Consider the following 26811-nt stretch of genomic DNA (forward strand, 5'->3'; position numbering starts at 1 on the left):
ATTTGAAACAAAACAACAAATGTACACAGTTATGTAATCTTTTATTGTTTGGAAATAATATCCTAGTTTGGAGGGGTTTTTTTAATCCACCAATAAGTATTTTCTTTTTCAGTTCAGTGCTTCTGGTATAAAATAAAATGGCTCAAATATTTAGTGTTCATGCAGAATACACCAGTAGTTTTATACTACTACACAAGCTTCCTGATTGTGTATTTAGATTTATACTATCACACAATAGTTGGTCTTCAAATGTGGGAGCACTATGATAATTRTGCTTTTTCCTGTATTGATTTTTCCTTTATTGAGTTATTTTCAGCCTTTATACTAAATTTCATGACACTTGCACTGTTTGAAGATTATTTTATCTGATGCAAGAAATGACATATCAGTGCATTTCCTTCCTTTCTTTAGTTGGCCCCATCAGAGAGAGAGAGAGAGAGAGATGATGCAATAAGAAGGATTTGAGAGGAGGAAAGGTTCCAGCTAAAGTAGAGCATTAGTAGTCATCAGCTAGAAAATAAAAGGATTAAGAAAAAGATTAATCAATTTTTCATTATAGGAAATATGCAAGAAGAGTACTTGAATTATTAAGCAAATGAAAATATTAACTCTTACTTTCAATGGTGAGAATACAGGTGCTAGCAGATGTGCCTCTGTTGTTGACTGCTTTACACATATATTCCCCTTCATCTTCTGGGAAGGTTTCTGGCAAATAAAGGCAATAGGTTTCTCCTCTTTCAATGTACTGATAGTCCTCAGAGTCCTGCAACATTTCCCCCTCAAACCACCAAGTGATTTGGGGTTTTGGTTCCCCGGTAACTTTAACGGTAAATCTCACTGGCTCGCCATCAACAACTGATGTGTTTTTTAGTGGTCTCTTGAACCAGGGAGCTCCAGATCGAGCTTGATCTTCCTCATCTTCACAAGTGGAACCATTAATAATGCTTCCTTCCTCCTCTTCTTCCTCTTCCCTTTTCTGTTTTGAAATAATTTGATTTACGACATTCAAAGTGGAAGTAGCAACATAAATACCAGTAATATGTTTTTCATTACAGAGAAGCTCTTATGTTTTTGAGAAGGGAGGTGCTGCACCTAAGCTCACTGCATAATAATACATTGAGTCTGGGAATAGAATGGACAGTAAATTCTGTAGAAGATGGATTTTAATAAGGCCAGAATCTAGGGAGAAATACAGGTATGAATATATATTCCATTTTCAGATTATTGAAAGGAAAAGATGCACTCTCTTTGCAATATTTCTCTCCTACTCTTGAAGAATATGTGCAAACACGAAAAACAATTTTATGTCAGTGCAGCAATTTACAGCAGTTGTTAAATCTAGTACAATGTCTTTTTGCACCTCTGGTATTGTTGCTATTAGTGGTGTTCAGTTAGATGTTTAAACGTGTATTTCACTAAGTTAACAGACAGCTATGAATAAAAGGTACTTTGTAATCTATACCTTCTGTAATGCAGCATCGATTTCTTTTTGTTCAAACTGCATGCGTAGTAATTTTTGTTCCTCAATTCTCCTCTGTTCTTCCTCTTCTCTGGCTCTTGCCATTTGCTCAAAACGGGCCTTCATGTTTACTTTATGGGTAAATGGAGCCTCAGATTTCTTGGCTGGTCTCACATCTACTTCATCATCCTTGCAAAGAAGAAAAGTTATTTATTATCTTTAAATTTATGTGAGAATAAAACTAGTTCAGTAGGACAGTAGTTCTTATTCAACAGAGCTAAGTTATCTTGAGTCCTGTTCTATCCAGAGGTTTGTTTAATGTCAGGTTTATTTAAAATCAAGTCTCCTAATAGTTGATCCCAATTTGTGAGATGCTGAGACATTTCAAGGAAAGATGGATGCAAGGAACACTGCAGTTGTGTGAAAGGAATCCTGTACTGCAAATTCAGATACATTTCTAGAATGCCCTACTCTTGATTGCAGTATATCAGTGGTAAGCAGTCATACCACCATAGAAGTAATTTTTACTTTGGATACAACTGGAACTTTAGGTTAAATACAGAAAATATGATATGGTAAAAAGCACTTTTAATAAAACTAAGGAAACAACATTTTGAGGTTTTTTTTTTTTTTTTTTAACTTGACACTTCTGGCAGGACTGCTGTAAAGGACTGAGATAAATTGTGTTGCATGCAGACTGCATACTTCATTGTTTTGAGAAAGATGCTTATTTTGTTAGGCTTCTCCCTTTTCTCCTTTTTGCAAAATAAATCCTCTTAGATTTTTTTCACAATTCTTAGGCATTTTTTTTCTAATGCTAATTTTACAAAGCAGGTAGGAGTTATTCTCCTTGTCCAATAGGGAGGGAAAAAATAGACCTATGCTGTGATTCTCCATTTTCCTGTGCCAGGAAAAATTCTACTTTTTGCTTACTCTTAGTATCATGTTTTAGTGTTATATGGCACTTGATTTTCCTTCCTTTTCATATTGCTTTGTGATAACCTGGTGTCCTGAAAGCCTCTTTGTTGTTTAGGGTATATAAGCCCTTCTACTTGAGCTCCTTTGCCTGTTTATTTGCGTTCTTGAAAAGCAGCCCTTTCTAATAAAAACTATTTGTTGTTATTTTGTGGATACTTTGTCTCTTAGTGGTTAATTAGATTCATGCTCCTTTCTGGAGTATAAGCAGTTTAATATGCTTAGAATTTTATGGGTGTAGAGGGAAGGAAAAAAGACTAGAGTGAAAAACGGCAAAATATTTGCAAAAAAAATCAAAAATGTTAGGTAGAAAAATACTTTTTAAAAATTTATGTGCATATATAAATTGAATTCTATCCTGTGTCAATGGTATGTCTCAATCAGTGTTCAGTGACTTGATTTTTATGCCATAATGTAGCAGCTTCAACATCTACACAGATTGACCTTACAAAAGCATAATTATAGTCAGTCACTAATTGAAAAGACTAAAATAAAACACTGGCTTTGAGCTGATAGGAAGTGATGGAGTGTTGTGGATATGGCTCAGAATGAGGTTTGGATAAGTCTTACCACTGTTAAGTTTCCTGCACTGCCACATGAACACATGAGTTTCCATGCAATAATCATGTTTTGGGTTACAGATGACAGTGGTGACTTACTGGTTAAACTGGTAGGTCCTTCTCATTTCCCTCTAAAAAAAAAATATGGAGTCTCCTATCAGAAGTGTCGATAGCAGCCATGCTTCCCTGCTGTACCCTGAGAAACAAGTAAAGACCCTCTCCCTGACCTTAAAAAGGACAAGGGCTTGATCTGTAAATGGTAGTGGTGTTTGGTTTAAATTCATACAATGGAGAACGAGTGTGAGTTCAGAAGGACAAGCAATTTCTGTGCCTCTTCATAGCACGTAAACTCTCAAACATGAATACTCCAATCTGTTAGACTATCAGGCTTAAGTTGTTAAGATGCTAAACTGAGGATTTGAAGCAGAAAACAGACATCTGCCTGAGCAGAAGACTGACAATAAACTGATAATTATTTCTGTGAGGGACACCAAGGCAAGATTTTTTTTCTCACACATTCAAAGGCAAGTAAGAAGAGAATCATTTTGGAAACACAGCAAACTGTTAAAAGAAGTATTACTCACTCCTGGGTCATCAGTCTCCTAGTTAGTTTTACTTTTGCAGCTCTAATGCAGGTTGAATCTTTTTGATCACAAGCTTCTCTTGAATGTTGTCATTATGTATACAGAATACAACTTACCTCTTGAAATTTTTCTGCTTCCCTTTCTCTTATTTCTTCATCCATTGCTCGTCTCTTAGCTCGCTCTTCTTCAATCTTTTTCTGTATTTCTTCTTGAGACAACTGTCCTATTTTTTCAAACTTGCTTTTTAAGTTCTTTGCTTGAATAGAGCCACTTCTTTTTAACTTCATTAATTCTTCATATTCTTTGCTTAGTTCAAAAGTTTCAGACTCTTCTTCTAGCTGTTCAGAAATTACAGAATGTGAAGATCAAAAATGCCTAGGTTACCTTCACTACTTGTGCTCTCAATAAATAAGTGTAGCTTACTACACTTAAATAATTCTGTTAGCTTCAAGGTATTCTAAATCTCTCAGCAAGGATATCTTTTCCCTCTATTTTCTTTCTTTCTTTTTTTTTTCCCTGAATCTTCTAATTTCCTTATAACCTCTAAACTAGATACAGACTTCAGAATATCTTGTTTAAGTAAAAGCTCTTCTCTGGTATTGCTTGAATGAACTCTTTATTTAAGGACTGCTCTGTCGAAAATCAGACAGCTAGCAACTCAACACTCTTAATGGTCTGTAATTCACCTCTCTGACTTAACTGCAACATGCTAGGAAATAGTTTTCCAAAATACAGCCACTCTGTCAAAGACAAACCTAGTTATTACTTTTTTAATGCAGTAAGAGGCAAAAGAGATTTCAGACTGGGAAACTGAAGTGACAGTTCTGGATCTTGTAGTTGAACCATGTCTGATGCTGTTGATATTCTATTCTCCCTCTTTCCCTTTATTACCTCTGACTGACAGATGTATATACATTTAGTTGTATGTCCCTGTCTTTCCCTTCTTCCCCAGGATGTAATCCAAAATCTACTTGAAAAGTTCACAAGCTGGAGCCCTTATTACTCAAGCCTCTCTAAAAAGAAAAATAATAATAATAAAAATGTGCTCCTCATTAACATTCCAAAGTGAATAATATTCTTAGACTTGCCACCCACAACCAAATCAAATTGAAGTGTGAAGTTCATGAATGTGATATTTTAGCCATTGGTATGCAAAGCAAATTGTGTGTGATTCTTAAAATCCAGTGTGACATGATAGTCTCCAAACCCTTGATACAGTGACTGGTAACAACTTGGGGCCACTGTAATCCTTTCCTAATTACGTAACACTACATTTGTCTGAAAAAAGAAGTGCTGGAAAAAAATTAACAAAGGTGGGAAATACTGCTTTCGATTTGGGGTGAACAGGATGTTTGTATTATACAAAAACTGTAATTAATCATTTTAGTAATGCAGTAGAATAAAGGTAAAATCATAAATCTGAAATTTTATGTTTCCACTTAAAGGGTGGTAAGGGATGAAAGTGTATTGTCCTAGTAGGTTAGTGATTAAGAATCTTATACACAATGTGTATTTTAAGTTTTTTTTTTGTTGTTTTGTTTTCCATTTATTTCAAATGAGAATGAAATTGACTTAAAATTCCTTATACAAGGAATTTTCTGTTACAGTCGTAAACTTTGAGCCATTTTTGTTCAGAGGATGCTTAACATTTTTGTTGTACAGACCTCTCCCATTTCCTGTCTCAGCTGTTGAAATTCTTGCTTTTCCATTTCCAACTTCTGTCTACGTTCTTCTTCTGTGCGTCTCTTCTCTTCCTCCGTTTTTTGTCTCAGCAACGCCTCAAAATTAATTTCCAGTTTACCGGGTATGAGAGATTCTTGAGAAACTGTTTTAAACATTTCTGGTGATTCATCATCCAGCACCTGCTGGAAATTCAGATAATTAATGGTGCATCCTGAAAGTACTTGCGAAGAAATCACAGCATTCCCCAGATACTTTAGTGTGTAAAGCTAACCAAGCATTTGGCCACTTACAACACAGTGAAATGAGCTATTGAATGACAGTGTTAAACTCCTTTCTCTAATGTTTTGCAGAGGTGGATTCAAGGGAGATTGTCTTTGATTTTAGATCTTTTATTACAATAATAGACTTTTTTTAAACTGCTTATGCAAATGCAGTCCTCTTTGCAAGGTGAGATGTCCTCTAAATGTAGGACCTCTAAATGTTCACTCCTGCTTACTTCACAGACTACCATTAGAGAAAATGCCTGTGTATAAACATGTCATTGCTCTTAACATTGCAGTACAAACATCTGTAGTCTTTTTTTCTAAGCAAAATGCATTATATTCCTATTTTTATCACTAACATATTAGTATTATATATTTATATATGAATTATATATAATATAATTATATATATAAATGTATATAAATATGTATATTAATAGGCATAACAGAACAGAATTCCCCACAAGAAACTTTTCTTATGCCTCAAACTGAATATATCAAATTACGTTGCTAGTTTTTGTACAATGTAAGTGCAAAGTTTTCCTCCTTTCCCCATTGTTTTCTCAGGCTACAGAGTAGGGCTGGGCTTTGGTGGTTACTTTGTATGAGCAGTTTGCTTCTTTTATAGTTTAATTTGTAAGAAAATACTAATGCCCAGGAAAGGCCCTTGTAATTATTTTCAAGAGCAGAAATTGGAAGAACAGATACTTTATCAGACTGAATTGTTGATGTGAAGCATTACTAAGATGTTAGGTGATATGTTAGAAAAATGGCCAGGTAGCATGACTGTCTGTGTCTATATTCATGTAACTATGAAAACCTCTATTTTCCTATTACAGAGATTGTCTCAACAAATCTACAAAAGAGTCTGTAGAAAACATGCAATGARGACAGATACTTATTTAGAACTGAGTGATCAAACATTTTTTTTGCACTACTAAATCAGTATATTTTTGAAAAGCCTCATGACAAACACTGTGGTGTCAAATTTGCCTTAAATTTAAAGCTTTCCTAACAGTAGTTATCAAACAAATGCTAGAAAGGACTAAAGGAGCAAGACTTTTATTTGAGAAAATTTTTTGACTAGCTTTAGAAAGAAACAGAAAATACACAAATATGGTTTTTAAGATTCTTTTGCACTCACTTTTCAGTTCCCCCTATACTGTTGCTCACTGCCTGTGTAACTTTTGATTTTCACAGATGTTCATGCCATCTTCGTTTGTGCTGCTCTCTTGTTGACTGACTTTGCCCCAAACTCTTTCAGGTTTTTGGTCCAACCTCTCCTACTGTTTAGTCACCACAGATTTCCTTCACATCTTCCCTATGAGTAGTTAAGCTTACAGCTGGAGTTCAGCCTCACCATTCTTTCCATTCTTCATTTGTTTTGCATAATACAAAGGTATTTGTTGAAGTTGTCAGGAAGTGGGGTCAAAACATAAATCAGTAAAGAATTTCCTTTAATGAAAATAGGATATGCATAGCAGCATATTTTTCAGAGGCTAACTGTAGCTAAATCAGTGAAGAAACATGAAAATCTGTTGCTGATGATGCATTAGTTGGTATGCTTATTGCTTCAGAAAGATGTAGAACCTAACTGAGTAGAAGAAGCAGTAATTCAAACCTTACTAATGCACATACTTGCAAATTAAAAATGCTATGCATATATATAAGCACTTTTCTATCTGTCTGCCTTGTATTTTTTAAATCTATGTTAGTAAGCAATGAAAAGACAGAACGCCAATCTATTGCAGATTAAAGCAGGGGTGGGGGAAATGAGTGGAACTGTATGATGCATAACCCTTGTGGCTAGTTCAGTAAATATGCTAGATATATTTTGTGAAGTAAGACCATGCTTCTTTTTTCTTGTTTTTTCTTTCTGCAGTGTGATAATACATGGCAGTGGGAAGCAGTTGTGTAATAGCCATTTTTATAGCACCATGAATCAATTTTCAGTGGACAAATAGTGGTTGATACAAAGTAGAATGGATTTTTGTTCATACTAAGACAAGTTTCGTTATGCAGTCTCTTTAACAGAGGCTGTCAGAGATGCTAGATGAATTCTTCATTCAGAAAGTAAGTTGGTGGGAAGCACAGAATTATGTACGTTGCAGAAGAAATTATGAATTAGGGGGACACTTCAAAAAGAGGTGAAGGTAGCTTTTCTGTTTCTAGCAGTAGTATTATCACTTCTGGGTATATAGTTTCAAATTTGAATTAAATAAATATATACAAAAGGTTCTAAAAACTACTTAAATGCTTAAATGAGAATAGATTGAGAGTTCTACATGTGAGCTTTTACTGCTTCCGGAAGAGATGCCTGATGCACTCTTAAAATACTCAAAAGCACATCTGTTAACGTTGTGTAGATCTGGTGAATTGTGAACAGGAGGGAAAGCATAGGATTACTCTCTCTGTTACAAACAATAGAGTATGCAGAGTTCACATGCAGGATGCTAATTAGCAGAAAATTTTCAAATGAAGATGCTGAAAATAATAAACTTTTCAGTTAACTTTTTGGATTACTAAACATCTCCACTGTCCGTTGATAATAGTGCAGTTGCAGACTCCATGCTGCATCTAATGGATTAAACTCTCTTTAATCAGTGAGATTTTTCTTACTTGGATACTTGCTTAGTCTCATGCTAAACTAAGGGAGAAAGAGAGATTTGCGAGAAGGCAGCACAAAACAGAAGACATGTATATTCTTTGCTCTCCTTGAATTGTCTGCTGACTTTTCATAAAGATTGTAATGACAGAAGAGAAGTTTGGCAGTATTTTTTTTTTTTTTATTTTAAACTTCTTATTTCTTTTCCATCTTTTTGGAGGTGTGGACAGATCACAGACCTTATCTTACATCATTTCTTACTGGTACAATATCAAGTGTAAGTTTGCCTAGTAGTTTGTCTGAGTAGGTTTTCAGAGAAGTCCTCTTGTCTTTGGCCTAATTTTCAGCCAGAGGGAGCACTGTTAGCAGTGTTAAATCCTCCACAGAAAGCTTTAATCTACTCAACAACCATTGCTTTCAATTCTGAAGGAAATAATTTTATTAGACATGCTGTTGGTCTTTTTGAATAAAACCAAAGACAGAAGTGTAGGAAGAGACCATCAGGGGGGAGGTTATTCTACAGCTCTATATAGTATGTCTTGCACTTGATTTCRAAATGTACAATATTTAGTTATAACTCGTATTTGTCTAATCTAATACCAAATTTTCTAACATCCACTAATTAGAAGTTAGCTAATTCCCAAAAGTCTGCTAAATTGAAGCTGTTGCAATAAGCATGAAAAATACAATAAAAAATAAAATTACTGAATAATAACAGGGGTCTAAGCAATTTCCAAACTGAAGGACCATATTAAGAATTGTCCTGTAAATGAACTGTAAATTCAATGCAAGTTGCTGCCTTTCTATGTTTCCCTGACCAAGCAGTGAAACATAATAATTAAGTAGGTGAGTTCACGCCTTCTCAATCTTTTCCTTCCTAAGAGACTTCAGCTAGTAATTGCTAATTGTTGGACATCCTTAAAGATAGGGAGATTAATTTGGACAAGTAAAAATGGAGCTGAAAATACAGAATTAAACAAACAGAAAAAAACAAAAAACAATGCTTCTTAGGAAGACATTTTGTTTTCCAAGTTTGTTTCATCTAGCATAATGCTTAGTTGGAAACAGTATCTATTTCTGATTAGATTATTTGATATCCTTTCTAGTGTTGCTATGAGGAGGAGTGTTCTGTGGTCTTTTTATGGTAAACTAACTTGATTCAAATCTCTGCTACTGTTAGTAAGTTTAATTAATGGAGGAATCAAAACACATTCTTGACTACAATTTTTCCACAGTTGTTTTTCTAGTTCAGCATGGAGACTTAAGTTAAATACTAAAACATATACTAAGCAAAATGCTATACCATATTCTTTCTTGCTTCAGCAAATGCCTTTTTCTCCTCTTCTATGCGTCGCCTTGCTTCTTTTTCTGCTTTCCTCTTTTCTTCTTCTCTCCTCTGTCTTTCTATCTCCTCAAAACTGAGTTTGAGTTTACCAGGACGGAATTCCTTAATGAAATTTTCAGATTCTTCATCAGCACCTTCATTTATCTTTAGAGAAGAGGGAGAAAAAATAGAAAAGCCCTATCCAAATATAAAAATATTCTCTGTACTAAATAATTACTCTGTGAATTCCATTCTGATCTTCTATAAATGTTTTTCCTTCTGGGAGAAAATACATCAGTAGTTTGGTTCCTATAACAACCTTTTTGTCTTGATTTAAGCGAGAGGCAGGGATAAGTAATTCCCTTGAGAAATATCATTCAGAATCCAATACATAACTTCTATAGTTCTTAATATTGATTGAAGGCGTGGCTCAAAGAACAATGTTATCAGGAAAAGGTTAATTAAAGGTTAATTATCTATTTTATAGTTTTCAGGTTGAGTCATTGACTTGAACATCACTTTCGTAGACTTTTATCATGGAGTCTTTTTATTTGCATATAAATTGTTTTCCCTGCTACACTTACTTATGAGTTGAAAAAATGCTGTAGAATGTTATAGAAAAGCTAAATTGATTAATAGTTTGTTATTAGTCCAAACTGACATGTTTGCTTCTTTTCTTCTTAGACATTTAATCATCAGTGAAGAAAGGGAAGTGAGATATGCCAATCTTTTCACTGTGGCTTGTCTCCAGTAGAAACTATCTGCTAAGAGAAGCCTGTGATTTGCAAACTGCAATCAAGAATAAAAGAAAGAATCATCCTTAGAAAACATCTCAGATTTTTTATTTGTTAATGGAGGAAATTGACTGTGAACTGCTGAGGTATTGATATTCTGGATTTCTGCATACTGCAAGCAGCCATGGGACTGGTGTGTTGGGCATACAGTTAAGGGAATTACAGAAACCATATATTTGAAATTCATAGGGGGAGAAGAAGGCATTAAAAGAATTGAACTGCTGAACTGTTCCTTTAAGAAAACTTTTAACTTCAAACTGTGACAACCACTGATATCAGCTGAAACTGCATAATATAAAAAGACAGGAGGAGGGGGTCTTGATTTTGTTTTTTATATACAGAATTCATAAATTCAGCTTTGATTCTTCTGTATTACTTGGTAAATAAATACAAATACATGAGGGTAGGAGATAGGAACAAAACTTCTAGTTAGAATTCTGAAATTATTTCTCCTTCCTTTTCTTCCATCCTCTTTACTAAAACCCCTTCTTCCTGCTTCTGTTCTCCCCCTCACCCCAAAGAAAGAAAAGATGGATTATTGATATAATATCAAAGTTATTGGTTTGGAGAGGTTAAGTGGTTTACCAAACAAGAAAGAACTATAACTATAAAATAAAAATTTCACACCTACCTAAACATATATATCCCTCCCAATTTGCATCTGTTAAGTGTCTGTGTTTCAGCTTTCTGAGGGTAGGATTTTTATTATTATTATTTCTGTCTGTTTCTTAGAATACTAAATTTTGGTTAATGCTGTTGTAATATATGGCCATCTTGAGCGTGTTCTCGAGCTGTTTGTCCAGAAATGTTCACTCATAATTAAGCTAGTCTTTTGAAAGTTAAAACTGAACAAATTCCTAGAAGTAGCATCTTTAAAGATTTGATGAGACATGGAAATCCAAAATTCAGTCTTTCTTGTATGTGAAAGAACAAAGTCATAATGATTAGGACTGTTCAGGGAAAAGGCATTTAAATATAGAACGTCCAAAGAATGTTTTTGGAAATAGATTAGTTCTGTTTTTCCTTATTTCATCATATTCTTTCTGGTATATCTTATGCTAATATTAATACTAAGTACATGATTCATCTAGTATGATTATAGACCAAACTTTAGGTCAACTATAAATCTACCTTCCTATAGTAAGTCTGGCTTATGATAAAGAACATATGGAGGCAGTTTTACATGTAATGCAAAACAAGATGAGTTCCATTTCTGATAATCTAGGGCCTAATCTAGTAATTTCTACAATGCAGTTACCCATACCATTGCATAAAAAAGAGCTGACATGTCTGTCTTCCTATTTTTGTAAGAGGAAAGTTTTAATGATACATTTATGTATAAAATAAATATAGGAATAAGAAGTAGCATTCCATTACTACAGAATGTTTTCACCATAAACAAGCTACTGAAACATCTGAAGTACTATTTAAGAGCAAAACAGACAACCGATTTTCTTCTGCAGAACCTATATTTTAATACTATAACATATATATGTTAAAACTGGTAAGATTGCTGGCAAATTTAAAAATATAAGCTTCCTGTTTTTACTAGAAGACAGTCTAATGAATTGTGCCAGGATGGTTACTAAATTATAAGTAAGGTCAAAAACATGCACTTTAAAATTAGTGATGATACAATTTTCAAACTCCATGACGGACTGAAATAAGAATTAATAATAAGAATAATCAGATAGAGGAAAGAATGTGAAGGTGTATACTATGTGAAATTCTTTAACATGAACAAAACGACTATTTACCATTTGCTGCCTAGCTTCTTCAAAGGCACGTTTTTCCTCTTCTAAGCGCTGTCTTGCTTCTTCCTCTGCTTGCCGCCTTTGATTTTCCTGTCTTTGTCTTTCAAGTTCTTCAAATGTTACTTTCAGCTTACCAGGAGAAAGAGGCTCCTGTGTTTCATTATCTGTGTTTTCACTCTGTGTAAGAAAAATAAAATAGTTATATTTTAAATAGTAGATCTTTATTTCTTAGGAATTTTTAGATGAGTGGTTTACCATGACAAATGAAAGGCACTTGGCTTCTTTAAGAGATTGTTTGTGTTTCTCATATTTTAGCTTCTTTTCTTCATCCTCTCTCTGTGTTTGTTCTGCTCTTTCTTTTCTTGTGTTCTCAAAGTTTATTTTCATCTTTCCAGGTGTTTTGGTGGGTTTTACAGGCACTACTGTAACTAGCAGTGAATCATCCCCTTCCTGTCCAAAAACATATATAATTTATGATATTCTGATAACGCTTGACTTCTAGACAGACTCACTTCTTATGAAATTGCCATTTTTACCTGTGTGTACCAAAGCTTCCAACAGAATTACTTGAATATTAATGACAAGAATAAAACTCATCAGCCTGTGACAGTCACTAGTTTTCTTGTAATATCTGAAGAACATCAAGAACGAGTTGTATTTTAAACATGACTGCTAGCAAACTAACTTCTGTACATATTTTCATTAAATGATATTAATAAATATTTGTGGCTTGGAGAATAAGTGAAATTTTGAATATGTAACAACTGTATCTATACTCCACTTCCAGTCTTGTACATATTATGTAAGGGATATCCTGTGTTGGAATAAGCTTATTCTAGAGAGAACTGTGTAATTTGTCAAACTAACTTGTGTTTGAAGCATTCTGCTGCTTCAAAATTATTTTCATAGCTTTTTTCCCTCAAAATTTCAGTAGAAACACAATTTTCTTGTGTTAGTAAAAGATGACAGGACCCTTGGGCCTAGCTTTTTTTTGAAATAAAACACCTATTTGCAAGACTTAAAATCCAAACCTTTATGTTGAATTAATTTTTAATAAAAAGAAGGGGAAAAAATTGACCAAACAGTTGACTAAGGTGTTCAAACTTCTGCATATTGACAAAATCCTCTTTTGTTTCAAGCTTAAGGCAAAGAGCTTTAAAATAATATTTTTCAAAGCTAGAACATTTAAAGAACCATTACCAGTAGGCCTCAAATCATTCTGATGGCTCTGAATATTTAAGTTTTAGATGTCTAACTCTCCTGACCACACATTATTCACACTTTAGACTCTATTTCAAACTTAAACTGACTTCAAACACATTTCTGTATGCTTTAAAAAGTTCTTAGCTGCTTGACTGAACATTAAAAATTTGTGCCCTTTTTTCCCAGCCCATGTTATCATAATAAAACAAAGTGAATAAAAATGTAGGCGAGTGTTTCTTTAAAAAAATCTGATTACCTCTGCTCCTGATTCAGTTCCCGTATTGTTTAAGTCATCAATCTATTAAATGAGAATTTCATATGATTATGTTACTTTGGCTCTTTGCCTTAGATTTGCAAACATAAAACTGGAAGTTCTTTTTGTATCAGTGATACGTATGTAGAAGTTACATTCACAAGAGATTTTAATGATTGAACCTTTGCATTATGTTGGAACACTTCAGCTAGATTAGCTATTGGGAGGACAGCAGGAGGATATGACACCAAAACATCATACTGGAAAGCACCCCTAAGCACACTTAGCATTTTGATGATAAACTGAGAAAAGTCCTTTAGATGTCTGTTTTTCATGCAAACATTCCATAATTATGTAAAAAGTTAAAGCAAACTCATTATTTCTGATCCAAGTGGCATTGTCTGTCTTTGACTCAACTCCCTGCAAAAAGCCGATTTGTACATTTTTTCATATTGGTGTCTCTATATAAACAGTTACTTTCTAAATCAATGCCCTTCATAAATTTCTACATGTTAAGTATTTCTGTCTTTCAAAGTAGATTAAATTTATACAAGACACATTTCCTCTTAAAAGTACAGTTTTAACCATGTTAAAAGTCTTGGCGGAAAATATTATTTAAGTCCTTGTTCAAAAATGACTCCTCTTAAAACAAAAACAAACCTAGATTAAGTACTGCTATATTTTGTAAAATTTGCTTATGTTCTGGTCTGTCATTAGATGTTTACTCTCACTACAGAACTTGCAACATTGAAGAAAATTACAGAAGGAATTAAATACGATACCCAACTACAGAATTCTACAAAGATAACGTGCTTCGTTAGCATCAATGAAAGTGGGAACCTGTTCACATACATATGTAACGATTCCTAAAGTAATAAAAGAATAAAACATGATCATAGTGATTTTAACTGAATGAGCATCTTCTCCTTCTTGTGTATACTTGCACCTTTTTCTCATTTCAATTTACTTGCCCTTCATCTACCAGTGAAGTGCATTAGCTAATGTAAAAGCACGAAATGCCTAAAGTAAGAGTCGATGTAATACAAAAAACATTCTCAAATTAGTTTATTGAATTCCATAAACTCTTCTATTAATATGACATTATACCCTATTCAAATTCCTAACAGGTTTATGCCTGGCTGATATCATCAATAACTTGAACTCAGTATTTTCAAAAAAACTGTTACTCTAAATATTATTCAGACGATACTTGTCTTCACTTTCTTCCCTCCTTCCATCCTATCCAGCATATTCCTTGAATACCACTACAATCAGAAACCAAATCTTTAGAACTGCTGATCGATACAAAACTTTGTACTTGTGTTTTATTGTTTATAATTATGTCCTTACTATTTTGATCAGACAGACATACCTCCTGTGCTTTTCTTGCCAATTCTCTTTGAATTTTCCTTTTCTCAATCATATCCTGTTCAATTCTGCGCTTTCTCTCCTCTTCCATTCTTTTTCTTTCTTCTTCTTGCCTTTGCTTCTCCATTTCTGCAAACTTGCCTTTAACAGTTCCTGTGAGCATGAAATGCACAATTCAATAGTTTGATCTAATACTTATTGAATGAGTTGTGTGGCTTTTAAAATTGTGCCTCTCTTACCTATCAGCTTTGGAACATAACCTTTTTCTATTTTAGATGATTTTTCATCATCATCTTCATCAGATGCAAGCAGTTCTTTCATCTAATTGATTAAATACAGAAAATAAGCTGTCTTTATATGTTAGATAAAATTCAACTGCTATAGTCTTCAAATAATTTGARAAGTGTCACATATAACATTGAATATTAACATAACACAAAATATTTGCAAAGAAAATAACCTCCTGCTTTCTCCTGTTCCATTCTCTCTCTCTAACATATTGCTCTTTTCTTCTTTGCTTTTCATCTTTAGATCGCCTTTGGTTTCTTTCTTCCCTTGCTTTCTGCATAGCTTCGAATTTATCCTTTACATCGCCCTTGTGAAGCTTGGGCACATAGGATTTTTGGATGGGTTTAGATGAAGAAAGCAGAATCTTGGTGAAGATAAAGAAGAAATGAAGATAAGAAAAAGAAAGTTGAAACGGACAGAATTTTTTTTTACAGACTGGGTTAGAAAGAACGTAAGAACGTAAAACAGAAATGCATTTGAGATTATGAAGTTTGTGCCACTAGCCATCATCCATTAAGCATCTTAATATATTTCATTGTATTTATTCATAGTTAAAGAGCAATAAATACTAAAAAGCAAATCCAAACAAAAAACTTTGAGCCTTTCATTAAACTTAGGCTATTATGTAATAGTAATAGACACCTAGATAACTAAGCCCATGAACTATACGCACGTACATTTTTAATTTTCACATCTTTTAAAAATTATGTATGATATATATTCTATATATATATATATATATTTGGAATCATAAGTATTGACAGTAAAAACAGAAGACCCCACTTGCCAGTAACTTGATGTTTAACATAAGTATAAAGACATAGATGTAATTTACAATATGTATATTTTCTTCTGCAACTCTTGCTCATTTGTATATATTTTTTTAAATGGTACTATTTCATTTGAAACCTCGAATACTTTATTTACATACTTTTTTAATATTTAGGGAAATTCAGAAGTCCAGTGATTGTATGTTATAATGTGTCAAGATCACTGGACTCTCAGGAAGCTGATACTGATAAAGCTAATAGATAGTTCTTTGCCAATACTGAATCTGTGTGAATTGGTTCCAAGTAGTAAGAGAGATACCCACTTTTCAGAAATACTTCAGGTTTTGTCTTTTTACCTTAGTGACTACAGAAATACAGTACAATAACTCTGAGAAAACTGGATGAAAACATTCCCTCTTTCATGTTTTCCACCTAAATTAACAGTGGGTAGTGTGATGATGTATTTGCTTTTGTTCCTGTTGTTCAGTGAATCTTTATATAGAAGAAATACTTTAAGGAGCTTAATATTTAAATTTTATAGTTAGATGAAAATGTTGCCCTGAATTTTCTCTCCCTTTTAATATTTAATGTTTCTTAACATGTTGTTTTAATTTTATTTTGCCTTCCTCCTTTATGTTTTTTAATAGTAAGAACATATTTCACACATTCCATCAAATCTGATGTACTTAAGTTACTTTCAAGTGCCTCCTGTCTTAAAATAACAGGGTACGTTCTCAGGTCTTTCTGCTGATGGCCATTTTATGCTTGCCAGCTAGACTTGCAGCATAACTGTTTGTCTCTTTCWTACATGCATTTGTAATTGCTCTTTGTCTTTTTGCAAGCATCACTTGTAAATTACTACATTAGTCTCATTATTTTAAAATTGGTACATACCTCAGTCTTCTGTGCAATGTCATTCATGGTTATTGTACTGCGATCTTCACGTGGTATATTCAAGACTGCTTTCAGTTTCTACCTGTAAGAAACAGTTGCAGTTATACTGTTTTCTTAATGGATGCTTTTTTTTCCCTCTTTAATCATCTTCCTGCAAATAAGCTTGTATAGGCTGAAGTGAGTGTATCACAGTTTCATTTGATCCTTTGAGGCTCTTGCAAAGGCATGAAAATATGTTCTAAATATGGAACAATAATTAAAAGAACCAGCTTACAATTCACTATTCATGCTTCTCTATTATAGACCTAGRTATTGGGTTTTAATTTCCATTAAAAAAAAAAGAAAAAAAAAAGCGAGCATGTATCAGAACTTGGTGCCAAGCTCCAGCTGACTGGCTGGCGTGCTACAAAACTGCTTTTCTCAATACTGCTGCTGACAGAAAGGAATATGCTGCACATGTCAGTCGCTGTGCTTCGGTCTGGTGTACAAGCCAGTGAGGTAGCTCGTGGTGCACCAGGTTTCCAGAGTGTCCCAGGCCAAAGCCCCCCAGATGCCTGGAGCATCAAGACCTTTGTGCCGCTGACTGGAGGAAGGTGGCCCCCTCCCTGGGGGCACCTGCCACCACTGCAGAGACGCAACTGGAATTCCTGCCTCTGTGAAGCCCTCCACCTACTAACGTGAACTACTCTAGTCCTCTGCAAGTAATAAGGAGGAATAAAAAAAGTGAATTCAGGCAAAGGATGACAGATAGCATGTTTTTTTTTTTTTCCTGTGGAAGGAAGCTAATGAAGATACAGTGGGAACTTAAAAAAGAGCAGGGATGGGAAAAGACGACAGGACAGCTGCATACCCTCTGTGGGCTGAAGCCTGCTACGTAAGACAACACAGACAGATTGCTTCTAGAAGGACAGACAGGTAGAGGCCAAGTAAGTGCACGTAGACATCCAGGCTTGATCTGGTTTTTGTTTGTTTGTTTGTTTTGTTTTGTTTTTGTCCCCTGGGAGCTGGGACAGCACAAAGTCTTTCCTCTGACTTTGGGGAGAAAGCAGAATAGATGAATCTCCTCTACTTTGAGAAGATAGGAGAACTTCCAGCTGATAAACAGTTTTTTTTTTTTGTTTGTTTGTTTTTTTGTTTTTTTTTTGCCTTTAAAGAAAACTGAAAGAGATGTTTTCTCCCAAAACACTTCTCTATCTTTTTAGGTAGAAACAGAAATGGTGAAAATAGTGTATGGCTCTAGTTACGTGTTTCATGATAACAATAAGATGTTAAAAGAGAGTAACAAGTCAGATTCACACTACGCACGAAGAAATTACATTTTTTGTAAAGTAAATGCTGTCAAAACAATTTTAAAGGTGCACTCTTTTTCTGTGCTTAGTAGCCTGAAATGGAAAAGGTAGTAAAGGCTTAAGGCCACTGTAATTATTTTCTCAATCCTCTGCCCTCACTTATTGTTTCCATATAGTTCACTCCTACAAAACCCGAAGTTAYGATATAAGGTTTGATCTTTCACTACGTTAGAAAGAACATTTCAGACCCAGTATGCCAAAATGGTCACTTACTCCTTAAAAGTAATGGTGTAACCCAGATACCTATTTTTGATTAAGTTTGAAACAATGCAATGGAAAATACATTTATTTTGATGATTAGTTCCTATCAATTTGATACCTCTGTTTATCATTAAGTCTCACTAATTCACTAATTTTTTAATTCAGGTTAGCACAAATGGATACATGATAGAAAACAATTACATTATCAAATGTGCTAATTGTATGCCCTCTGAGAATTGAACTATTCATCACTTTAAGGAATATTACTTTTATACCTGGAAATGACAAAGTTCCAAAAATGAAATCTGAAGAGGACAGAGACAGCATTTGTCAAGTGCATAAGCACATGTGGAATTTTCTGCCCCTGGAGGTCAGTACAGTCCTGTATCTAGATACATCTAGTGCTTCATGCCAGACTTTTTTTTCTTCACACACAATCTTCTCTGAAATTACAAAGCTGAATACAGTCTAGCATTATTCTTCCTAGAAGACAGCGAGGTGTAATCATCTTAGGAAACAGATGGAACTGGAAAGAATACACTCATTTTTATACACAAATCCTCCTAATGTCTATGGGATGTACACAAAAAAAGTGTACAATTCGACAGCTTTTCTCCATGCCCTCGCAGTTCCTGAACTCTTTTTCAATACTGCCAGCAAAAGGTGCTAATTGTAAAAAGGATTTCAGTGACACGTACAAGCATCCACTAGGACCTGGATTAAGAATATTGCCTTTATTCCATTTTATGCCATCATGTATCTGCTTTGTAATGAAGAAAACTATTTATCAACATGTTCTGAGTAAATCAGTGACACAGGGGCTTTTTTGTATCACATTATTACTCATCTCCTATTCTTTAATATTTATATAAAACTTGAACATAATTTTAGGGGTAACTTTGGTCACAGCATCTTAAGCAAATTATTAAGATCAGAAAAATCACAGCCAAAAAATTATAAGAATTATAACATGTTCCGGCTATTTTTCTTCAATTCTTTTTTTCATTTGCAATGCCATACATACAAAGTTTTGGAGTTGAAACACAAACCTGGGATCTGATTATTCCGCTAGATGAACCCCAGTATGATAAAACTATTAATTTAAGTAAAGATAMCAATCTCAGGAACAACTAAAAATTATCTAGTGCTAGCAACAGCATGCATGCCATGTAAAAAAGGAGTGACCAAAAATGGTAGCATTCCTTATTCTAGAGGTCAAACCACTCGTTTATGAATGAACTAAATGTTACTGGGGTGCAATAAGAGCGAAGAGGTTCTTGTTCATTTTATTCAGACCTACAGCAAGTGGCTCAACCAATGGATGTTATTTATTAATCCTATAATCCTAATCCTGAATTGTGCTGTATAGTTCTATAAAATGACCCTGCATCACTCTCTTGGAGTAAACTGATTATTTCTCAGACTACCTTCCTGTTCTCTGAAGTAAACCATATTCTGTATCATCTCATGTATATGGTTTTACTTGTTATTCTTCCAGCAAAATTTATTAACATAGAAGTCTTTCACTAGGCACTAAAATGACTTTCCATGAACAAGAATTTCCTAGAAAATAATTGGTTTCCCAGAACAAGTTTAACATTATGACCGGCACCTGTTAAAGTCAAGCTCATTTGTTCAGGACTATAATGATTATTATCACAAGAAACATGATAATGGCTCAATTACACGTTCACTATTTCTTAGGTAACGTGGAACAGAATTTCTTCTGCTTTATGATGCAGTAACTTATTCTTGACTCCCTTTCTCCCTTCTCCTGACATATCAGGAAAAGCCCAAAATTTGCAACAAACTTTTATACTAAGTTTAGAAATCTCACTGTACTCAGTACGCTGCTGAACTAGCTCTCTCTGTGTCCAGCAAATGTTCCATACATATCTGTTTTGAAAATGGTATGATTATTTTCAAATAATTATAAGGGCCACTTGTTAGGTAAGTAGGATTTTAGATGTATTAATAATGAAATGACATTTCATTAGAAAATTAAAAGAACGTATTTTGTAGATGTAAAACTTTGTGTTATGGATGTAAATGTGGTATCTTTAAGAAAATGAGATAAACAAGTAACAATGACATAAACAAAGAGTATAAGATGAGCCTGGCTAGTCACATTTTCATTTTCCAAAACTGAATGCAAAATAGTTAAATAGCAATCACGATGACATTAGGAACTAAGGCATTGGTTCTTTTTTGCTACGTTTTCTCTCAAAATAAGATGGAGGTGGCCAGGTATCCTGTGTTCTGCCAAACAGGTTTGAAGTTTGCTTATTAACTCTTTATTCTGAGCAGATTATAAAYATGGGAATATTTACATGGTGTTAAAAATAATGAACATTCAGAGCAGTCCTTATATCAACTTAAAATGCGTATGTGTGTGTGTATGCCAAAGTCTTCAGTGCTTTCTGGTGCTGCTGTAACTATAGAAATTGAATGAGATTCATAGGTACCCTGTTGGAACGTTTTTCCAAATCACAGCAGTCATAGCATATAAAACAAGAGTTTGGAAGCGTTAAGCTACCAAGCTCTGCCCTGATTTACAAATCCTAAACTTCAAATTCAKCTTTAAAGAGATGTTTTGGAGAACACTTGGATGTTCCTATTCAACAAATAGGTATGTAAAGTCAGTTTCTCCAAGTCATAGTCGACAAATATCCCATTTGTAGACTGGTAGAAATCCAATTTACATTTATGTACTCACAAGTGACAAACTGAGAACTACTAAGTCTGATTTTCTATTTAGACTATTTTAGATTAGCAATAGCATGTTCACATTCTGTTGTGTCTAGAAAGGCAAATGACCTTACAAGCATTCTTGTGGTCTTAGAGTCCCTATACACTTGAATATGCATTTATATATTGTGCAATTGAGTTTGGATGTTTTTATAGCTTACTTCATGCATATCTTTAAGTAAAATCCTCATTATGATTAGTGCGGCTTAAAGCTAGTTATAAGCTCATTTTGACTTCCTGATTTTTCTAAGTTGATCTTAAGAGAAGTTCTCTGTTCACTTTCCTTTGCTTCTATTTTGCATTTTTTCTTCTCTGCTTGTGACCAATAGCCTTTAGCCTTGTACTTAAAATACTGAAGTTAAATAGAAGTTCTACTGCATGAATTGACTAGAAAACAAAGAAACTTCATGCATTGGTACAATTCCTGCCCTGAAATATCCTAAGAGATCTGAGACCTTCTCGTCTTAATACAGGACTGGAATAGAAAAAAAGGCAAATCACAAAGACCATGTTTCACAGAGAATTCCATCTCACCTAAACTACTTGCTACAGCTAACCTTCGTTACTGCAACGTACACAGTCTACATGGCTTGATCTTGAAGTCATTCAAAGACTGTACCTATTGCAAGGTCTTATTTGCTTATTACAAGGAATTCAGCTTAGGAACAAGATTACACTTATGAATTTGAGAATACTTAGGTTAATTTTGTTTTTGAATAATTTTCCTATCTTTTGGATCAATTTTATCTTGAACATTTCTGATAGTTCTAATTACCTAACTCCTCTCAAAAGCATCACTAAAATTGCTGACAGTAGTGAGACCCATCATCAAAAGCCAATCTAAAATTTTCTTACAAAGCACAGGTGTTGGGAGAAATTTTCTTTGAAAATCCCTGCTATCTGAACTTCCACAAATGTTCCAGTCCAAAAAGTTGTAGGCCTTTAAGATGACAGATATGTTGCTGTCATTTGGAATATTGCCATATCTGCTATTACTCTAGATTACTTTCCGTTTCTTTGGCATCACCTACCTGTTAATATGCTTGAAGGTTAGCCAGCTGGCTCTAACACATTTTGCAACTGCAAGTCATCCTACCTTCACATTTGATGCTAAAAGATATGGATAGAATGTAATAGGGCATTACTGAACATGATACAGCCCACATTAGCCCTCTCCTCTCTCTCCATGTCAGTTATACTTTCAGCAGGAACAACAGCAGGCAAGAACAGAGGAGCCTATCTCAGAGACCACTCCAAGCAGTTGAGTAGTTTCCAACAAATGCAAGCCAGAATCTTTAGGAAAAAAAATCTCCTTGAGTTCTTATTTGGATCTGTGAAACAGTTACCACTGCTTTAGGAACAACAAGAGCACACTGAGGCTCCTTTATATTGGCCTTATCATTAGAAGATATACACAGTCTCTATATCAGCACTGAGAAAAACAAAGTGAGCAGGTCAAGAAGTCCCAACACCTACAGATTGTGGAAGAATAACTCCTCCATCATCTACTTGATACCTTTATACAAAATAGGTAGTAATGAATTCTCCAGCCCAAGAAACTTTGACATATACTATTTTCTAACAGTAGCTACTTTTAAATAAAATGATATCTTCTTACTAATTCTCTTTTGAGAAGAACAAAACATATATATCCTTTCTTTGTAGTAAAAAAAATTCTCAGAGTTCCTCTATTTCAAGTCATGCTTATTCTTTGAGGCAACAAGTGTCTGCTAATACTTGCATCTACTTTAAAAGCGATTCGTCATCCTATTACGAAGCAGTCCAAAATCTTAAAATTCAATTGTCCTTTCATTYGTTTCCCTGAGATCAACATATCTCAGGAAAAGTTGTGAGAGCTCCTAACTGAAGCTTCCCATCCCCCCAAAAAATCTCAAATTAGAACATTGAGTAAAATGATGATCGAAAAATCAGCTGAGCTTGTTACTATATGGCTTCTTTGCCTATCCAGTCTCCCCACGCTAGCATTCACCTGACACTGGTCTAAAATTACTTTTCCCACATTTTAGCTTTCATATTATTAAAAAGAACATCATAGGAAATGTTAGTTCATGTTTTGAAGRTGAACCTGCAGTCCAATACTTTCTTTATAAATATTAAAAGAGGTCCACGTTGAGATTTTCTTGGAAGGAAAATTTAACCTTCAACCTGTGATTAATGATGCCACCTCTGGAACTGTACAAAAGACAGAATGGCTAGACTGGCTATAATGCACAGTGATCTGTCAAAAGTTTGAGGTGAAAACTGAATACAAAACCAGAAACACATGTAGGCAACAGACTAGAAATACTCTAGGTTTAGCTACTTTATAGAGAGAAAAAAAAAGGGGGGGGGGGCTGTTTCCAAGTATCTGAATTGTTGGTTTTGAACGGGTAAGCTATCACTTCCAGTGCGATACGTCTTAATTTGTTGTGATCATACCACTTGTTCAACTTTTCACACACACACACACACCTTAAAACCTTACCTCAGTCAAGAAAATCAAAATGAATAAAGACAACCATTGAGGGGACACAAAAGGTTTGATGGATCACAGGTCCCAAACCTGCCTCCCTAAATTTAATTCTTTTCCATTTCTGAAAGGAAGTCAAAATCCTCAGTTGATCAAAAGCTGTTGCACAACTTTAACCAAATAAAAACAATCCTAATGTAAAGTATTTTTTGTTATCTATAGTAACTCCACAGTTGATCCATTACCTTACTGTACATAACTACATTATGAAAATTCTTGATTTTCAGTGCAGCATTGACCATCCTCATATGAGATGCAGGAAAATACCAATGTTTTCCCTAAACTGAAGATGACTGTTTACAGCTAGGAGTAGGAAGTCAGGATAAAAGTCTAGTTCCTCTGTGATTTCTCTTTTCAGTAGGCTCCCCCCTACAGTCATACTGGCTACCCTGAGTTATAAATAAGCCCTTTACAGCACAGTCTATATTACATTTACCATCTGTCTCCTTCTTGTGATCTGCTTGCAGGGAAGACTCTATTATATAAGGAAATCATATTGTGAGCACTGGAAAATTACTACTTGCAGCCAAAGCACTTAGAAGAGGAAAACACAGTTCATAACGTTAGAATATTTAAAGAAATATTAAATAGAATTGGAAAGAGAAGGGAGAAATGAGTGTTGTTCATCATGTATGTCCTTACTGTAACTTGTCCGGTATGACATTACCAGTAGCTGCTGTACTAAACTACAGATACTAAAGCAGATACTAAAATTATCACGCATAGGGGAARCTCCTGAACTGGCACAAACTGTTAGCTGCACTGAAGACAGTGAGTTATGACCACTAATACCAGCTGTCTAAACATTACATTTTGTATAACACAGAATAGAAAACTATTTCTGTTCAGTTGTATTCCATTCATAATTTTTTATTGTTAAGACTAGAGTGCTTACCAGCAATTGGCCCAGATAATTCAACTTCATACCGAATCTTTTCCTCACTCTTTATTGCACTTTGACATTAAAAGCCTCACGTTGCAAAAGCCCTTTGTAGATATGGTATCTATAATGATGTATTTATTATGAAGTATTTTGTCTGTGTCTATTTACACATTCATACATACTCTTAAAGTGATACTGCCATGCAGTCTAACCGCTGTGTTAGAGAGTAAGATAACCGTTCTCTGTGTAATTTCTTACTCTCTTCAGATACCACTATGGAGTACATATGCTCCAGAACAAATCTAGTTGGGGCTTACAGACAGGTCTGTTATGGGAAAGGCCTGCTGACATTTTCTGGCCTCTGATTTTATGTTCCAAGACACCAGGTGATCCTAATTACTGGTGGCAGTAAACCGTGAACCCAGTTCTCCAAGTGAAAAATCAGTGTATCCTGTCCCACGCCATAACCCCTTCTTCAAAGCAGCTGAAGAGACAGTGTGATTTGAGCTTGACTTTTGCTGACTTCACTGACAGGACTACAGAGACTAAGGTACTGAAATGTAGGATAAAGCACCAACATGAAATACTACTGCAATTTACTTCTGCCCTTCCTAGAAGATGGGACACAGCCTATCTATCTGCTGTTACTTCTCCAAAACCCTCCAGGTCAACTCCAAACAGAACAGGGCAATTGCTGTGCTTGTGCCATGCTTGCACTGCAATGAGAGGTCTCCAGCCTTCCTGGAGATAAACTGCTGCTGCTGCTGCTTCCTTTTGGCCACATTACTTTGTTGGTAGCACTGATGCCAATAAAAGCCAGATAGTGTGTAATAGCCTTCAGCAGAGTGGACATGACTGCCTTCGAAGCACAGCAAGGGGTAGCTCCTATTACTTCGCAAAGTACTTTTCTATAGTCATTAACTTTCACCTCAGTTTCCCCCCTTCCAGTTTTCAGATAGCTTGGAAATGGCACTGTTCCTTGTTAAGATAGAGTTTAAAATTGAATTTTCAAATACTGGAAATCACAGATTGTCTGTCTTCTTTCACTGAGGAAAATACTCATTTAAAATATCAAATACAGTTAAAGAAAGTATTTCTTAGGCACATGTCTTAAAACTGTGTATCCAGTTCTTGTGTTTCACTGGGTTGTGTGCTTTTCTACATATACTAGATGTATTCTCGTACTTCTGTATATTGCTTAATACACTTGGCCCTCTTATAAGACTAATTTTTGTTTAAAAACTTCATTTCCTTGCATATTTTCCTAAGGGGTCTAAGATCTCTTAAGAGCTGAGATCTAAGTTTAAGAACACAAAGTCTTCTAACATACTTACAGCTACTTGCTGGCTAGTTTTCGCAATACTAATACATTTCATTGAACACATTTTTCACAGATGTTTATTGTATTAGCAGAAACTCTTTATTTACCTAAAACAAACTTCAAGAAAAAAAAATGCGAAACTGTCTCAGAAATCCAGCATTCTCTTCCGAGTATCATTTTAGGAAGCAGCAGAACATATAAAATGGACTCTTAATATGTTGCTGTTACTGAAGACCATATGGGCAAAACTGAATTTCTCCTTATATGAAAACAGAGACATGTGGTTTAAGAACAGAAAGGACTTTTAAATATTTTTATTAGACATAACGTTATTGAGAGACGGGCTTAGAATGGATACCACATTGCACATCTCTCTGAAAACACTGTATGTTATGCCAACACCAAAGCTGTGTAACTGTTGTTTTGACTTTGCGTTTTCTTTGGGCAACTTTCTGCAAGGACAAGCGAAAGTTGCAAGTCCAGCGGGATCTCCGGGTGAGCACAAGGCCCACCTGCAATGGCTTCCTTTAAAATTAGCTACCACGTCACRCGTGCCCAGACCGGGCCGCCACCAGGCCGGGTAACGCTATCCGTTCCTGCGGATGCCGGCGCCCTTCTCCCCGCTCCACGCCGAGAGTTACCACGTCAGCCCGTACCGTGCCCTACTTTCAGGGGGAACTTTGGGGAAACCCAAAATGCTACAGTCCGTAGGCATTTTTTTTAACTGAACTCTTCGAGCTTCCAGCCAAGCCTTCCCGCTTCTTCACTTGCTGCGGACAGCCGCACTAATCGCCTCCCGTTATTGCTTTTCTAAAAGGCTTTTAGCCAAGCACAGCCGGACACCCCACGAGCGTCGGGCCGCAGGCGGTACTGCGCCGGGCACCACGCGGAACTCGAGCGGGGAAGCGGCCGGTGGGGGGAACGACCGTTGGGGCGTGGGGGCAACGACCGCCGGGGCGGGGAAGGGAACGGCCATTGGGGGGAACGACCGTTGGGGCGGGG

At 35.2% G+C, this 26811-nt stretch overlaps 2 protein-coding genes across 13 annotated transcripts in view; one reads left to right on the forward strand and one right to left on the reverse strand.

The window, feature by feature from the left end:
* The window catches only part of FUBP1 (far upstream element binding protein 1), a 41461-nt gene extending 27091 nt beyond the window's left edge, over positions 1-14370 (forward strand). The window contains exons 21-22 of one of the 3 annotated variants that reach the window (XR_014894963.1): positions 10138-10333; positions 14194-14370. Coding sequence is in view for 1 of the 3 variants with exons in the window: in XM_085298162.1 (XP_085154288.1) it covers positions 10138-10155 (18 nt within the window). In the remaining 2 variants the exon portion in view is untranslated. Of the gene's footprint in view, positions 1-10137; positions 13032-14193 lie in introns of those variants that run through there. The other 2 variants (XR_014894960.1, XM_085298162.1) reach the window with 2 other exon arrangements.
* The window catches only part of NEXN (nexilin F-actin binding protein), a 27838-nt gene continuing 1051 nt past the window's right edge, over positions 25-26811 (reverse strand). The window contains exons 2-14 of one of the 10 annotated variants that reach the window (XM_085298155.1): positions 16778-16859; positions 15286-15477; positions 15065-15146; positions 14830-14978; positions 13461-13502; positions 12257-12451; positions 12005-12178; positions 9433-9576; positions 5243-5443; positions 3695-3916; positions 1463-1648; positions 616-976; positions 25-510 (exon numbers count right to left, since the gene is read on the reverse strand). In XM_085298155.1, the coding sequence (XP_085154281.1) occupies positions 497-510; positions 616-976; positions 1463-1648; positions 3695-3916; positions 5243-5443; positions 9433-9576; positions 12005-12178; positions 12257-12451; positions 13461-13502; positions 14830-14978; positions 15065-15146; positions 15286-15477; positions 16778-16804 (1989 nt within the window). In that variant the 5' untranslated portion in view covers positions 16805-16859 and the 3' untranslated portion in view covers positions 25-496. Of the gene's footprint in view, positions 511-604; positions 977-1462; positions 1649-3694; positions 3917-5242; positions 5444-9432; positions 9619-12004; positions 12179-12256; positions 12452-13460; positions 13503-14829; positions 14979-15064; positions 15147-15285; positions 15478-16777; positions 16860-26811 lie in introns of those variants that run through there. The other 9 variants (XM_085298152.1, XM_085298151.1, XM_085298160.1 and 6 more) reach the window with 9 other exon arrangements.

The sequence above is a fragment of the Rhea americana genome, unplaced genomic scaffold (assembly GCF_003343005.1).
Source record: "Rhea americana isolate MKP2758 unplaced genomic scaffold, rheAme1 scaffold_136, whole genome shotgun sequence".
Lineage (NCBI taxonomy): Eukaryota > Metazoa > Chordata > Aves > Rheiformes > Rheidae > Rhea > Rhea americana.